General features: G+C 49.0%; 1 protein-coding gene across 1 annotated transcript in view; it reads left to right on the forward strand.

Moving 5' to 3' along the window:
* Positions 1 to 6,215: 6,215 nt before the first annotated feature.
* The window catches only part of Usp2 (ubiquitin specific peptidase 2), a 28,717-nt gene continuing 19,246 nt past the window's right edge, over positions 6,216 to 15,686 (forward strand). Inside the window, exons 1-2 of the mRNA XM_027411901.2 lie at positions 6,216 to 6,357; positions 14,386 to 15,224. Coding sequence (XP_027267702.1) covers positions 14,427 to 15,224 — 798 coding nt within the window. The 5' untranslated portion in view covers positions 6,216 to 6,357; positions 14,386 to 14,426. The remainder of the gene's footprint in view (positions 6,358 to 14,385; positions 15,225 to 15,686) is intronic.

The following is a 15,686-nucleotide window of genomic DNA, read 5'->3' on the forward strand; positions in this document are numbered from 1 at the left end:
TAAATAGAAACTCTACAGTCAGGAAGTCAGGCTGAGGATTTGATTTGGTGGTAGAACATTTACCTAGAATGCACAAGACCCTGGGTTCAATCCCCAATATAGCCAAAGAATGGGGTGGAGGCCTGACCCCAAGGGAACACGAAGCTATCATATGCATCAAAACAAGCCAGATTCATTGGGCAGGAGAGATGGAGCAGTAGTTAAAAATGTTTGCCAAGCAAGCCTAAAACCTGAGTTCAGTCCCCAGAACCCTCTGTGGAAAGAGAGCTGATTCCTGCATGCCATCCTTTAATTTCCACCCACCTTGCAGAAGAAAATCAACTCTGGGAAGTTGCCCTATGAATTCTAACATGCTATGCCAATGTGCACACCTCTGTTACACACACACACATCGTGCTCACATACGATAAAAATGTTTGCAAAGATATAGGACTCCAGATCTGCATAACAAGTGAGAACACCGGAGTCACAACCTGCTGCTCACAATGCCTTTTGATACCCTGCTCCCTGTCCCAGGACAGCCCAAAAATACTCAGACAGCTGTCCTCAGGCCAGCAGATGCTTCAGTAGCCACAAATTCATTGAAAATGCAAACACCCAAGGCCATCTTAGACCTCCTGAGTCAGAGAAAGGGTTCTGGTTCAAGATAGAGAACCACTGATCTACAAAACTATCTTTAAAAAAAAAAAAAACTGGGGTTTGAGCCCAAGGCCTCAAGTAAGCACTCTTCCACTGAGGTGTATCTCTAGCCTGTTAATAGGTACTTCATATTCATGAGACAATGACTCACTAGGTTGCCCAGTCTGACCTTGACCTCACTCTGTAGCCCAGGGAAGCCTTGAACTTGCAATCCTCTAGCCTCAGATTCATGAATATCTGGAATTACAGGTCTGCATCATCACTTCCAACTTAATAACAATTTTCTTCTTACTTCTGTTAATTCAGCAATGCCTACCTTTCCTCAGCCAGCCTCACTGGCCAGCCTCACTTTCTAATTCACTGAAGAAAAGAGGCCACCCATAATCTCCTCCACAGCCATCCACCGCCCTGTCTGTCCCCAGGTTCTATGCCTCTCCCCTCACTTAAGGTGATTCATCAAGGCCAGTCATTCTGCTACCAAACTCAACGCCATCCTGGCATATAATTGGGACACTGTTCCTGACATAGTGACTTCAAGGCTAGGTAAGACCACATAGAGACCTTGTCTCAAAAAAAAAAAAAAAAAAAAAAAAAAAAAAAGGCAAGGCCAGGCGGCAGTGGCCCATGCCTTTAGTTCCAGAACGCACTCAGGAGGCAGAGGCATGTGGATGGATCTCTGAGAGTTTGAGGCTAGCCTGACCTACAAAGTGACTTCCAGGACAGCCAGGACTACACAGAGAAACCCTGTCTTGTAAAAACAAAACAAAACAAAAAATCAGGGGAAGCCAAAGAGACGGGCCAGTGGGTAAGCACACTTGTGGCACCAGCCCAACAACCAGAGTCCATATCCCCAGAACCAAGTCAGAAGTGAAGGCCACGGTGAGCAATTGTGATCCCAGGGCTTCAAGAACAAGATGGGAGTTAGAAACTGGGCCAGTTGGCTGAGCATTCAGAGAATCAGCAGAAACAAGAAGTTCTGTCTCCAGACAAGGTGGAGAGGGAGAATTAATTCTTCAAAGTTGTCCTCTGACCTCCACATATGCACAGGGCATTGTGGGCCCACATTTTTGTTCATATAACGCACACAGGCACACACACACACATTCACATACTCATACTCATAAGTGCACACACAGACACACATACAGTTACATACACACACACTCACACGCACACAAGTACACACACAGATACACACAGAGAGACACACAGACACACACATACAGGCACACACATACACACATACACACACACACCTTGAAAGGTGAGTGTATTTCCATCCCTTGCCTCCCAGTCTTTGTTAAACTCATCCAAACTCAGATTTTCACCTGATCTCTCTATTAAATTCCACCAAATATGTTCCAGTTAAGGTCATAAATCTTCTAAATCAGTTCTGAAACTCATCTCTTTTAATCTATTGACATTTGACACTTTTGCTCTTTCCCTTCTCCCTTAGCATCCAACATATTGGCCACTCTTGTCTCTCTGATAAAGCTACTTAATGTTGGAAAACCCCAGAATTCAGGCCTCAAACACTTCTCTGCCTACATCTGCTGGTCTCTTTTCATACCATGGTATTAAGTAACCTGAGGACTCTCAGTATTAAAAGCCCCAGCGCAGATCACACCAGTCTTCAATATCTGCTCTCTGGATAACTCATCAGGATGCCCAACAGTCATCTCAAATGCATGATATAGTACCAGGATAATCTACCTGTTCCTCCCCACCAAAACCTGCCCCTTCTACAGCTTCCCTCTCTAGAGTTCAGAAAAAAAAAAAAAAAAAAAACAATTCCTCCTTTTCCCTCACACTCCCTAACCCATCCTAACCCATTTGACTGTTCATGGTGCAGTCAAAGCCTGCACAGGTTACAACCACCTCTCATTAATTCTCTAGCTTCCCCCAAAACCAGTGATTGCTCCTATCATTTCTCCCCAGGTGAAATGGCTAATCTTGTTCTACTCTGGCTCTCCTTGGATCCATTCTCCATTCAGAAATCAGATCCATGTTGCTCTGTCCAAACCTTCCAGGACTCCTGTCTCCGTGTACAGAGACCAACAGAAGGTGATCCTGGGCAGCAGCAAGAGCAAGCGGATACCCACAGTTTAAGCCAAAAAGAGGGGCATATCATTGGATTAGGACACATACTAGAATTTTCCTGACTTCCCTGAAAGTAATAGCATAGGGAGGTGTACCTCCAGCCCCATTTATGACTCTAATGGTTTTACCTTTTTATGGTTTCTGGGTGTCTGTCTTAGGATTAGTATTGCTGTGATAAAACACCATGACTGAAAGCAACTTGGAAAGGAAAGGGTTTATTTGGCTTATACTTCCACATCATAGTCATCACTGAAGGATGTCAAGACAGGAATGCGAGCAAGGCAGGAACCTAGAGGCAGGAGCTGATGCAGAGGCCATGGAGGGGTGCTGCTTACTGGACTGCTTATCATAGATTGCTCAACCTACTTTCTTATAGGACCCAGGGCCACTAGCCCAGGAATGGTCCTACTAAGAGTGGCCTGGGCCCTTACCCATCAATCACTAATTAAGAAACTGCCGGGGCTGGAGAGATGGCTCAGAGGTTAAGAGCACTGACTGCTCTTTCAGAGGTCCTGAGTTCAATTCCCAGCAACCACATGGTGGCTCACAGCCATCCGTTATGAGATCTGGTGGCCTCTTCTGGTGTGCAGATATACATGGAAGCAGAATGTTGTATACATAATAAATAAATAAATAAAATCTTAGAGGAGAGAGAGAGAGAGAGAGAGAGAGAGAGAGAGAGAGAGAGAGAGAAACTGCCTTACAGCCTGATCTTATGGAGGCATTTTCTCAATTGAGGCTCCCTCCTTTCAGATAACTCTAGCTTGTGTCAAGTTGAGAGAATTAGCCAGTATGCCAAGAGAGTATATAGGAAAAATCAGCTAGACAATTCAGAAAATCACGGTGGTTATGAACTGACATGGCTACAGGCGTGGCAAGCTGTATCCATATACCACTCCAGCCACACCCATCTAGTTTTCCTCAAAAGTAGCAAAGGCTCCCACCTCAGGACCTTTGCATTTGCTGCCCCTTCTGCCTAAAACATCTTTCCCTACACATGCACACGGCTCACTTCCTGCCACTTGCAGATCACTTATGTGTTACCTTCTCATCAAATCACCTCAGATCACAACTTACACACTCCTTACCAGAGAACTGGCGTCCACCGCTCCAGCACCACCTCACATGCTCTATTTTGTACATTTTGATTATTGTCCTTCTATTCCTCCTAAAATGTGAGCTCCTTAAAGAGGGATGGCACTTGCTTTATTCACTGCCCTACCTCCAATGTCTAGAATAGTGTCTGATATATTCCATGCCTACCTGTTAAATGAAGTGATGGGGTGAGGGTTGGTAAAAATTTAAGTGTTAGTATTCAGGCCTTTGTACTGGCCTATCCTTAGGGTTCAGAAAGGATTCACAATCCAGGCAAAGCTGAAGTCTTGGACACACTTTGGCACAACCATACTTAGTTGGGAAGTTTGTAGTAGCCTGACTTCTGGGGGCTTCATTTGGATCCTGAGAGGAGTAGTATGTATTGAGAAATGGCAGGTAAGGATACTAAGGAAAAGACAAAGACACAGAATAGAGTCAGGAGGGCAATCCAGTGAATACTGGATGCCCAAAGTTTATTCTTCAACATCCTTAAATACCCAAACCAAAAAAGGGGGAAATGACAAAAGACAAGGAACAAACAGACTTTCTTCCTTAATTCTCCAAACATCTAGTAACCATGCCTTAGACTAAATCTCTCATCTGGCCTTGAAGGATAAGAGGAAACACACCGTAGACCAAGTCTCTTGTTATCTAGGTAAGACATCCACACTTTAGACCAAACATCCTTCAGTAGTCACACCTTTAGGTCTTATGACTTTAACCTTGGAAGAGTAAGGATGGTTTTGAACTCTCTGACTTTAAGTCAAGATGAACCAGAGCCATTTTTATGGGCCCTGACAGCAGTTTTCTTCATCAGTTGTGGAAGAAAAGGGGTAATAAAAATCAAGATGGAGAGCTGGAGAGGTGGTTCGGAGGTTAAGAGCACTGGCTGCTCTTCCAGAGGTCCTGAGTTCAATTCCCAGCAACCACATGGTGACTCACAACCATCTATAATGAGATCTGGTGCCCTCTTCTGGCATGCAGGCATACATGTAAGCAGAGCACTGTATACATAAATAGGTAAATCTTTTTAAAAAATCAAGAGGGGGGAAAAATTCAAGATTTGCCTTGGCTTTTTCTTTAAGAGGAAGCCCAGCAGAGTTAGCATTTCACTTTTGTTTTTACATGTGTTTGTTTGTACGTGCACATGTAGCAGTCAGAGAACAAACCCACATGAGTTGGTTCTCTCCTTCCACCTCATGAATTCTGGAAAGCAAACTGAGGTTGTCAGGCTTGGTGGCAAGTGCTTTTATCCACTAGACATCCTTATGGCCAACTTCTGCTTTTTCTGAAGAGTTCAGAGAATTCTTCCCATTGACGTGGTTACCAACTCCAGTCATCATTCACCACTAGCCCTACACAAATAAAAAGAGCAGGGTGCCTTTAAGAGTGACTGATTCCTTAAGGATATTATCCAACTAATCAATAAATAAATAACTTTTAGAAGTCAGGTTTACTTAAGATTAAAATACAAGTTGCCTCTCTTTTTATTCTAATGCTAATAGCATAAAATATTTATCCTTTATTGGGGCAAGTCACCAAATGAACCACCATACTGTGCTGGAATTTACTACCTATCTGTATGTGTTCTCCCTAGGCTTCAGCTACATCGTGCAGCAGATGGCTATAATAGTGGTTCTCATTTTACAGGACCACTAAAAAGATTAAGTGAGAAAACTAATGCATGCAAAATACTCGTCACAGTGTCTAATAAGTAATGCACTAAATAAGTAGCCCATAGGATGAGTTGTTTGAATGGAAATGTGATAGTATCATGTCGAACAGACATAATCTTCCTTATCTGTTTATTATTGTTGTTATTATTGATTTATCTGCTAGGATTTTTATTATTTATCTGATCGATTGGGCTCCGTAAATATTGTTATGACATGTACTTGATTGTTCGTTTAAATAAATGCATTTTTAAATATAAATAAATAAAATGAAAGGGTAGGCATAAAGAAAAGAGCCTGTAGAATAGATCATTCCCGGCCCGGTAGGAAAGCGTGGAGGAACATTAAGCCTTCCCTAAAAGCTGAAAGCTGATATGCCGCCTTCTCCCGTGACGTGACCGTCTGTCTCAGTCCTTCCAACCGCCCGGACCTGTTACATTCCAGTCCACTTCTTTCCTTGCGCCACCGGCTCCAAACAGGCGTGCTTTTGCTGCACGTGGTTCTCTGTATATAGTGGTTGCCTGGGAGATTCACGCAGGGCGGGGCCCCATTGACGCCACAATAGGAACAAGCCAATAGCCATGACGTATATCAGTGATGCGAACTCGGGGTGTGGCTTTCCCGGCCCGGGCGCAATGAGGCGGCTGCCCGCTGGGTGGCGCCGATTTCCCGGGGAGGTCCTTTCTGGGCCCCCGGCGGAGGTGGGGGAGAGGCGGGCAAGCACCGAGCGAGGCCAGGGAGCCCTCTGCGTCAGCCACAGCTCGCTGCGCCGCGCCAGTACCAGCCAGGACTCATCCGCAGCTCCATGCTTGTGCCGGGTTCGACTCGTCCATCCTCCGAGAAGAGGCAGGTACGTGCCACCTGTCGCAGATCGGGGAAGGGGAAAGCCGGGGTCGGTGCCAGCTTGGAGGTTCGGAAAGTAGGGTGTCAACGACAGCCTGGGCAGTCTGGACATGAGAAATGTAGGGCGAGGGCCAACTGTGCGGGGGAACTCCAGCTGTGGGTGCCAGTGTGTGAGAGGGACTGACAGCTGACAGCTCGGGGTGCCAGGAAGAGCCATCTGTGTGCTGATCAATGTGTTCTGAGGAAACAGTTACCGCGGGTACAGGTCCCCGTGCCCGGTGTGGTGTGTAGCCTGAGAATGACGCCTGGACCCTGACACCCCCCTCTCCCCACGTGTGCGTGCAGCTACCTCCCTCCCTGATGTCAAACCTCCTGGGGCTGTCTCTGGTCAGTTTTCCAAAGCGGGGGAAGGGGGCTCAGGGGGAAGCCAGCAGTTAAACGGAAGGGAAATTTTCCACCAATCCCAAATCAGAAAGAGGCAACTTTAAAATTCTCACCAATCCCAAAGCAAAAGCAGCCATGCAGTGTTCCCAGACAAGCAGCTTGCCAAGCGGAGTCCTGGCCAAGCCCTTCTAGCTCTTCAGAGAAGGGAGAACTCTTAGCTCTTGACCCCCAGTGCTTTTGAGAATGAGGTTGCAATGAAGATCTCAGTAGGGGCTGCTTATCTCTCCAAATGTAAGGAAAAGCACACACATCAATCCGCCTACAAAACAAGAGGCATGGAGAACTAGTAGGTGGGCTAGAATAGAGGGTGTCCCCTACTCTTTGATGCTGTAGGTGCAAGCCACTCTGGAATGAGGACTGGAATGAGGGCGTCCTCTGGAGTGCATAGTCAGGACCCAGTCTGAGTCAGTACCCCGTGCTGAGACAGGGTGGAGGCACCAGCCCTGGGGCCTTCCAGTCTTCAGGGAGAGCCATCAAGAAACAGAAGAATCGTCTTGGGAGCAGACAGGTGCACCAAGACCAGAGAGTCCCTCCTCTAGTAATCCCTGTCCAGCCTGCCTTTGCCGCCCTGGAACCCTGAGTCCTCCAACAGGTAGACTGGGACTGCCCCTCTGGAGCTAGGCATTTTCCTGGCAGCCCAGGGAAACCGCACTTGATATTTTTTTCTGAGCAAAGGGGAAAGAAGCCCAAGTAGGCTTGGCCTATCGCCTTGGGAAGGTGGCAAGATTCGTCTACCCTTTCCATTTTGGGGACTGGGCTAGTTCAGAAAACCACAGGACTGGTCTCTGGCATCAGAGCAATTCCCCGAGGGGGTGCCCTGAGGCCTTTTTCTTCTAGGAAGGGTCACCTTCTAGGAAAGGTTGCCTGCTACTGCTAACATTAGTAGTAAGTAATTAGATAAGAAATGGAAATAATCAATAAGATTGCCATTTATTGAACTCTTGCTATGTTCAAGGAAGCTTAAAACTATGATTTTTGTCCTCATCACTGTGAGGCATACCATAATCACTATTGTTGTTATTCGTAGTTTTTTTCGTTTGTTTGTTGGTGCATTCATTTGGGTTTTTGTTTGTTTTTGGTTTTTTCAAGACAGGGTTTTTCTGGGTATCCCTGGCTTTCTGCTTTGTAGACTGGTGGTCCTTAAATTCATAGATCTTCCTGCCTCTGCCTCCCATTGGGATTAAAGGCCTGTGTGCCACCAGCCCTAGTTCTATTGTTCGGGTTTTACAAATTACATAGCTAAGATTCAGAGAGCCTACCTTAGATCCAATAAGGGGAAGGATGGGAATTCAGGCCCAGACCTAGAGGTCCACAATTAAAAAAAAAAAAAAAAAATAGTGGACTGAAACTTGAATGCTGATCCCAAGCACATCTCTGCCCATGTGTCCTGGAGCAGGTCCTCCCCATCTCAGAATCCCTTGCAACTGGACTCGCAGTTTGGCCTGTTCCTGTTCACTCAGTCTGTGACTGACAGCTCTAGAGAATCCACCTTCTCCATGTTTGGGACTCCAATTCAGCCCCAGCCCTCTGCTCTATTCCCTCTTGATCCTTCCTGTTTTAGTTCCAAATATCCCCTCCCAGGATTCTAGCTGGTTCTCCTCAGCTATCACCCGGCCACTGGGCATCAGGTGGAAGGTGGGCATGTCACTGCCCCTTTAATTCTCCTGGGGCTTGGAATGCAAGTGAGTTGCCATCTCTTCGAGGTCAGATAAGATACTATATATATCTAGCTAGTAACCTGAGCTCCGGATTACCCAGCCCCAGTTAGACTCCAGCTTCTGGACTCTACACTGCGGTCCCATCACTGCTGGGAAAGAAACCCCCAGCTCCCATCCAGTGCTCCTGGACACAGGTCAGTAGCTCTCTCTTTGGTCTCTGAGTTTCAAGGGCAACCGAGTGACCCAAGTAAGCCCTGAGTGAGTTTGGAGGAGCATGATAGACGCCACCCACTGGCCTGGTGATCGCAGTAACCAAGCCTGAATGCTCAAGATAGAGAACAGAGGACAGCTGATGCCCTAATGGGAAAGAGATAGGATTCTGTCCAAAGAAGGGGGCACTGGGAGGGTACCTGAGCATAGGAGGATAAGAAAGAGAATTGAAAGGTATCTCTGCTTCCAGGAAGCCTGTTTCTTTGCCTTTTTTTGGACTTACAGAGATAACCACCCTTCCCAACCCCTGGGCCTACCCACTTCTTCTCCACAAGTCAGGGTGGCTATTGTCATCTCTTTCATCTCTGATCTCTTTATCTTACCTCCTCATCTCCCATCCCCCTCCCCAGGTTTTGAGGCACCTCCTAAAACTGGGAGAAATAGAGACTGACACAAATTCTTTTGCATGGTCCCCCAAAAGGTGAGAGGATCCCATGATAGGTGGGTGGGCTGCTGAGAGCCAGCCTCTATTAGAGAGAGAGGTGCTAGCAATAGGTCAGAGGTCAAGCTGGGCCTCAAGTGGCCTGAGAGGGGCAGATGTATAACATGTAAACGTATGCCACCCCCATCCTCTTGCCATTTCTCCGCATCTACCGGGGTGGACACTTGTGGCTCAAAAGAGTAGCAAAAGATCCAAGCAGCCAGGAAGACAGGTCACAGACTATGTATGACAGGCCCCTGTCGCCTGTCTTAACCCTCAGGTCAGCACATTCTGATGCAGTTAGCAAGCAGCTTTGGGAAGCTCTGAGGTCACCATTGTGAAGGTTCCCAAGCACCTAGTGAGACTGACTGGGACTCCCCACTGACCTGCCCTGAACATCTGGGTAGGAGGAAAGGAACTTAGTGTTGCTTGGGTGTGTCTGTGAAGTTTGTCTTGTGGAGACTGGGAGGCCTCTGTCAGGTAGTAGCAAAGCCACAGATGTGGCTATGCCTTTGCCTCAGAAAGATGAGCACATGTAGACACAAAGTGACATGGAGTCTGTTGAGATATGGGACATTACCCATCCTCTGCCTCCAGGGCCAGGAGTACCTGGGATTCTTGAGGTTTAAGCCCCTCCCCTAGCTGGGCAGGTTAGGGAGCCCTTCACGTGAGCTGCAGGAAATGACAGTGACTGATGACAGTGACTTGATGCCAGGAGGTTGGCTGCCTCAAGGGAACAGGGTTCATTTCAACCCCTGACTCACCTAGTGTGGGTACCTGGGGAGTGGGCTAAGCAGCAGCCAGGGGAAGAAGGCTCAGGGTTATGTCCACAACCAGGCTGGGGCCCAGGAGCCTGTGCTGGGGTAGATGCCAGTACCAGGGGACACACAGAGCTTGGCACAGCAGGTGAAATGGAGGCCTCTCTCACCATCTCGTGGCCGATCAGTATTACGCTGCAGCTCAGGTTGCACCAGGCTGCTCCTGCAGGAAGGAGTCTCTCCTAGCTGGATAAATGGACATCTACATCCTTAAGGGGTCCTCTCTCAACTCCATGGGCCCACAGTTCTGCTCCAGGGACAGGGGATAGCTCTAGAGTGACTGTAGAGGACAGCACAGTCCCATCCAGCTCCAGGACTACAGCAGCTCATTGGGAGAATCATTTCTGTATCCGCATGTAGACGTATTGTTAGCATCCAGTGCTTAAAGCTGCCAGAACTGAGTTAATACACTATAGCCCAAGTCAGTGCAGTTTTAAGTGTTAAAACCTTCAGAAATCTGAATGATAAAAACGTCATATGAGTGCTGGTCTGTGGTGGTGCACGCCTTTAGTCCCAGCACTCGGGAGCCAGAGGCAGGCAGATCTCTCTGAGTTCAAGGCCAGCCTGATCTACAGAGCAAGTTTCAGGACAGGCTCCAAAGCTACAGAGAAACCCTGTCTCAAAACAAGGCAAATAAATAAAACAAGTTCATTTGAAAGTTTCACAATTAGGTGGGTATGATGGCTCATACTTATACTCCCAGCACTTGGGACATAAGACAAGATAGAAAGTTTGAGGCCAGCCTAGGCTACAAAGTAAGACCTGTCCCAAAAATTCACCATTTAAATTTTTTGTCCATTTAGAATGATGGATATCCTTTTCATTTTAATTGTAATGTAAACAATATAAGCTTTGAAATTATGTTTGTAAGCCTGAGTATGTATGTATCTGAAAAAGTTCAAGCTTGTATCCACACAGGGACTTGTAGGATTCTACATCTGAGCACACTACTAAGAAGGCTAGGGAGGGCCATGTGCATATAGTGTGAGGCTGCCTGGCAGATAAAATCAGAAGCTGCATACAAGATCCTCAGTGAGCTTGGTGCCTGGTCTATAGGTGTGTGGGACCAGCTGGCTGGGAGCCATAGCTGCATGGCTCTGGTGTCCCCACAGGAAGCTGAATGCATCTATGCAAAACAATGCCAGAATGCCAGTTTCTGGGGAAATTTTTGCAAAATGATGGGGACTCTCAGAAGGGAGGCGGCAACACCTCTGTAAAGATGGCATGAAGGAGCATATCCAAGGTGGCAGGCACCTGGGGAGACACAGCAGGAGCCACATGCCTGAACTTGCCAGTTGTGGATAAACAATGAAAGGAGCCAGGCAGCAGGGGCCCCACACTGGACAGGGAGGAGTATGGGGGATCCCAGCCAATAGGCTGGCCTCCCAGTGCCCCATGAAAGAGCCATTCAGTCCCAGCCGTTCCTGTGGCAACAGGGAGACTCAAAGCCATGTGAGTGCTGCCCTTCTTGTCCCTGTCTTGCGCAGCAAGGCCACAGCCAGATCCCCAAGTGAAGCTCCTGCCCATGGTGCATTCTGTAACCTCCAGGGACAGCAGTACCAGGTAATGCCAAGAGATACCAACTTAAATGATCTCTCACCTAGAAGGTGCTGGGACTTCCCCCCACACCTCCCCTTAAGAGTAGGGTTGGGGGGATGGGAGAAATGTACAAGGGAACCCTCTCCTAGCCCTGGGAACTGTGAGGCAGGCATCAGAGCTGAGTGACAGTTTCCTGGGGCTGTGATGGATTAACTGGTGGGACTGGGGGGAGGGGAGGGGAGAGGCTTGGCAGTTGCCTGCCAGATTGGAGCAGATTGGAGCAGAGCTGGGATTGGGGAGCCCTCCCCAGGGCCCTGAGAGCTAGAAAATGTGGCTCCATGTCCAGGCCTTAACAGTGCCAACGCTGTCCGTCCCTGTGGCTGTATCATGTTTAGCCTGGGCGCTTGTGCGTCATCCTTAGGGCTAAGAGAGGTCACAGGCTTGGGATACTGCCCACAGAATACCAATTCCCTAGGAGCCTCAGTCTGGGAGAAGGGAGGGAGAGCCATGGGGAGGAGCCATGAGCTCATACCCTGGGGGTGGGGGCCAATCTGATTGGCTGCTGTATGTCCCAGAGCCCAGCTCCTGAGACCTGTAGTCTCTTTGACTTTGCATTATTGATGGAGTTCTCCAAAGTGAAATAGAGCAGGACAGGTCCCCTACCCCCACCCCAAGCCTCTGCCTGCACCCCCCCACCTCACACCCATGGTTTCCCTCTATCCCTGCTGCAGATCCTCCCCCAGTTACTATTTCCCTGAGCAGAGTGGAAGTTGCATGGGAGGAGGAACATAGTGGACAAGGCGTGTACACGCAGGGCATTGGGGTCCCCTGAGCCAGGCAAGAAAAGGACAGACAGCAGAGATAGACAGCCAGAACTGGAAATTGCTGGAGGTCTCTGGCACCGTTAAGGAACACTGTCCCGTGGCCACCAGCTCACCTCCCACCTCTACATCTATCCCAAGCCTCGAGTAGCTTGAGTTTCTATAGCCTTCTGCCAAGCTTTCAGCATTTGGGGCTTGGCACACACCCCTCTCTGCCCTAGGAAGCTGGGCTGGGGGCCTAGGCGAGTTGTGGGCTGCTTGAGCTGTGTCTGCTGAACGGCTACATGTCTCCTCACTGCCCACTTAACTCACTGGGGGTGGCAGGGGGAAGCCTGGCGCCCGAGCTGAGGTTGAGCCAGCCAAGCCAGAAGATGGCCAGCCCTGCCATTATTATAGACTACAAAGGGAGGAGCCAGGCTGCCTGGCTAGGGCTACGGAGGAGATAATAACCAGTCATTGTTCAGTGCTTTCACGTGTTATTATCTCACTTATCCTTCACAACAACGAGATAGGAATCCTGATCATTATTATACTCATTTACACATGAGGAAATGGGGGCTCAAAGAAATTAAATAACTGGTGTAATTTTTCTCAGCTAGTCTGTCACAGGGAAGCCAAAACCAACCCTGGGGCCAATGAGATGGCTCAGCAAGTAAAAAAGCACTTGCCACCAAACCTGACGACCCACATTGGAACCCCAAAACCTGCATGGTAGAAAGATAGAACTGACTCCCACAAGTTGTCCTCTGACTTTCATATATGTGACATACAAAAACACACACAAACAGGGGAGGGAGGGGAGGAGAGAGGGGGGGTTTAAATCATTGCTCTTTTCTCCAAAGCACCTTCTCAACTCCCACCCAGACCAGCCTAACTCTGATGAGGAATAATAAAAGCAAGGCTAAGGTGAAAGAGTGCTAGGGCACAACCCGGGTCCCAATCCTTACTCTCTGTATCAAGTGAAGTTGGGCAAACAAGCACCACTGTTCTTATCTGTACAATAGAGAGGTTAAAAGAGGGGTCCAACCTCCAGTTAGTGATCAATCCGCAAAAACCTTAAATCTGGGAGTGCAGTACAGGATCTTGACTCTAGGGGGCGCCTCTTGCACAAGTCTAGTAACTCCAGGTGCAGTTTGGCACCTGCATTGATACGGAAACTTCCTAGGAGGCCACAGGTTCCTAAACTCCACTTAGACTAGGCCAAACTCAGGGAAGACAATGGATATGTCACCAGTGTTCCCCTCACTGTGTGACCAAGCAGCAGGTGCCTGTGTTCAAGGAACATCACTGAGTAGGTCTGGTCCAGCCCGTCTGCGGGGTATTTTCTCACCACTTCCCTGCCTCATGTTCTCTCCTGAGACCCCTTATTCCTCTTGAGGAATCTGACCCCGTAGTTGTCAGGACATTTCTAGGTACCTGAAGGAGTACTGCTTGCCAAAGGTAGGGAAGAAGTTGTAACTCAAAATGCTCCTTGTCCACCAAGAGGTGGTAGTGCACACCTTTAGTCCCAGCAGTCAGGAGGCAGTGGCAGGCAGACCTACAGAGCGAGTGCCAGGACAGGCTCCAAAGCTACACAGAGAAACCCTGTCTTGAAAAAAAAAAAGAAAGAAAGAAAGAAAGAAAGAAAGAAAGAAAGAAAGAAAGGAAATGCCCCTTATCCTAAGTCCATGAAATGAGGGTGGTGGGACTCCCCCAACCCCCTCCAGCTCTGAAGTTCCTGCCAAGACTTACAAGAAGATGCAGGTGGGATCTAGAGATTCTCTGTGAAGGTCTGAGGAACTGGAGAAGCTAGGCCTCTTGCATGTTTGGGTCTTGGAAGACTCAAGTGACCACAACAGGCTGATGCTAATTTTTCTTGTGTGTTCATGGGTTCACACAAGCCCATCCCATGTACATACCTGTCTGCATGTGTGTTTCTCTGAAACTAGCCAGCCTCTTATGGGCAGGCCCTGAGTAGCCTTTGTTGGGCCCTGAGGTCCTGGACCACGTGGCACAATGAGCAAGCCCAGAGTGGGTCTGGCAGCTTGCAGGACCCTTTTGACAACTGCTTTCCTTGTCTTTCAGCCCATGAGGCTCCCAGTACCCACTGAGTGCCACCCTGAAGGATGTCCCAGCTCTCCTCCACCCTGAAGCGCTATACAGAATCGTCCCGCTACACAGATGCCCCTTATGCCAAATCGGGCTATGGCACCTACACCCCCTCATCCTATGGGGCCAACCTGGCCACCTCCTTCCTGGAAAAGGAAAAACTTGGTTTCAAGCCGGTCTCCCCAACCAGCTTCCTCCCACGGCCCCGAACCTATGGTCCTTCCTCCATCCTGGACTATGACAGGGGCCGCCCCCTGCTGAGAACTGACATCATTGGGGGTAGTAAGCGTGCTGAGAGCCAGACCCGGGGCAATGAAAGGCCTTCAGGCAGTGGACTCAACGGAGGCAGTGGATTCCCATATGGAGTGACCAGCAACTCCCTCAGCTACCTGCCCATGAATGCCCGAGACCAGGGGGGGGTGACCCTGAGCCAGAAGAAATCGAACAGCCAATCTGACCTGGCCCGGGATTTCGCCAGCCTCCGGACCTCAGATAGCTACCGGACTTCAGATGGCTACCGGATAGACCCCGGGAACCTGGGCCGCAGCCCCATGCTGGCCCGCACTCGCAAGGAGCTCTGTGCCCTGCAGGGCCTCTACCAAGCAGCCAGCCGCTCTGAGTACCTAACTGACTACCTGGATAACTATGGTCGCAAGAGCAGTGCACCACAGCTGCTCACGCAAGCCCCTCCCTCCCGAGTCCCTGAAGTCCTCAGTCCCACCTACCGACCAAGTGGCCGCTACACACTGTGGGAGAAGGGTAAGGGCCAAGCCTCTGGGCCCAGCCGCTGCAGTTCCCCAGGGAGAGACACCATGGTGAGTTTATTCTTGGGGATCCTATAGTGGGCTGGGGAGACAACCGGTGTTATAAAGGGCCAGGCTAGGAACAGAACTCCCAACCTGACTGATGATCCATGGCAGCACTAGTAAAGACAAGCAAGAGAGGCCATCCCAGCATGACTGGTGGCCCCCTGACTCAGAGCCGAGGGGAAGGGCTGACCCGTGCTCCAAAGATCTTCACACTTGGGAATGGTGCACAGATGCTCTAGAATGTTCAGACACCCCTATCTGCATTGTTCTTCTTGCCCTGTACTTTCCCAACCAAAATGCCAGGGTCCAGTGTAGGTCCTGGTCCATCCATGGCTGGATGCCAGAGCAGAGGTGACCACAGTGCTCTCTGTGTGAAGAGACCCATCCTTCCACCCCATCCCTGCTCTGGATGTTTCTCCTCCTGTCCAAGCATGAGATATCAAGAGTAAGAGGACTCTTCCTTGACCC

This window comes from Cricetulus griseus, chromosome 4, assembly GCF_003668045.3.
Source record: "Cricetulus griseus strain 17A/GY chromosome 4, alternate assembly CriGri-PICRH-1.0, whole genome shotgun sequence".
In the NCBI taxonomy this organism is placed as follows: domain Eukaryota; kingdom Metazoa; phylum Chordata; class Mammalia; order Rodentia; family Cricetidae; genus Cricetulus; species Cricetulus griseus.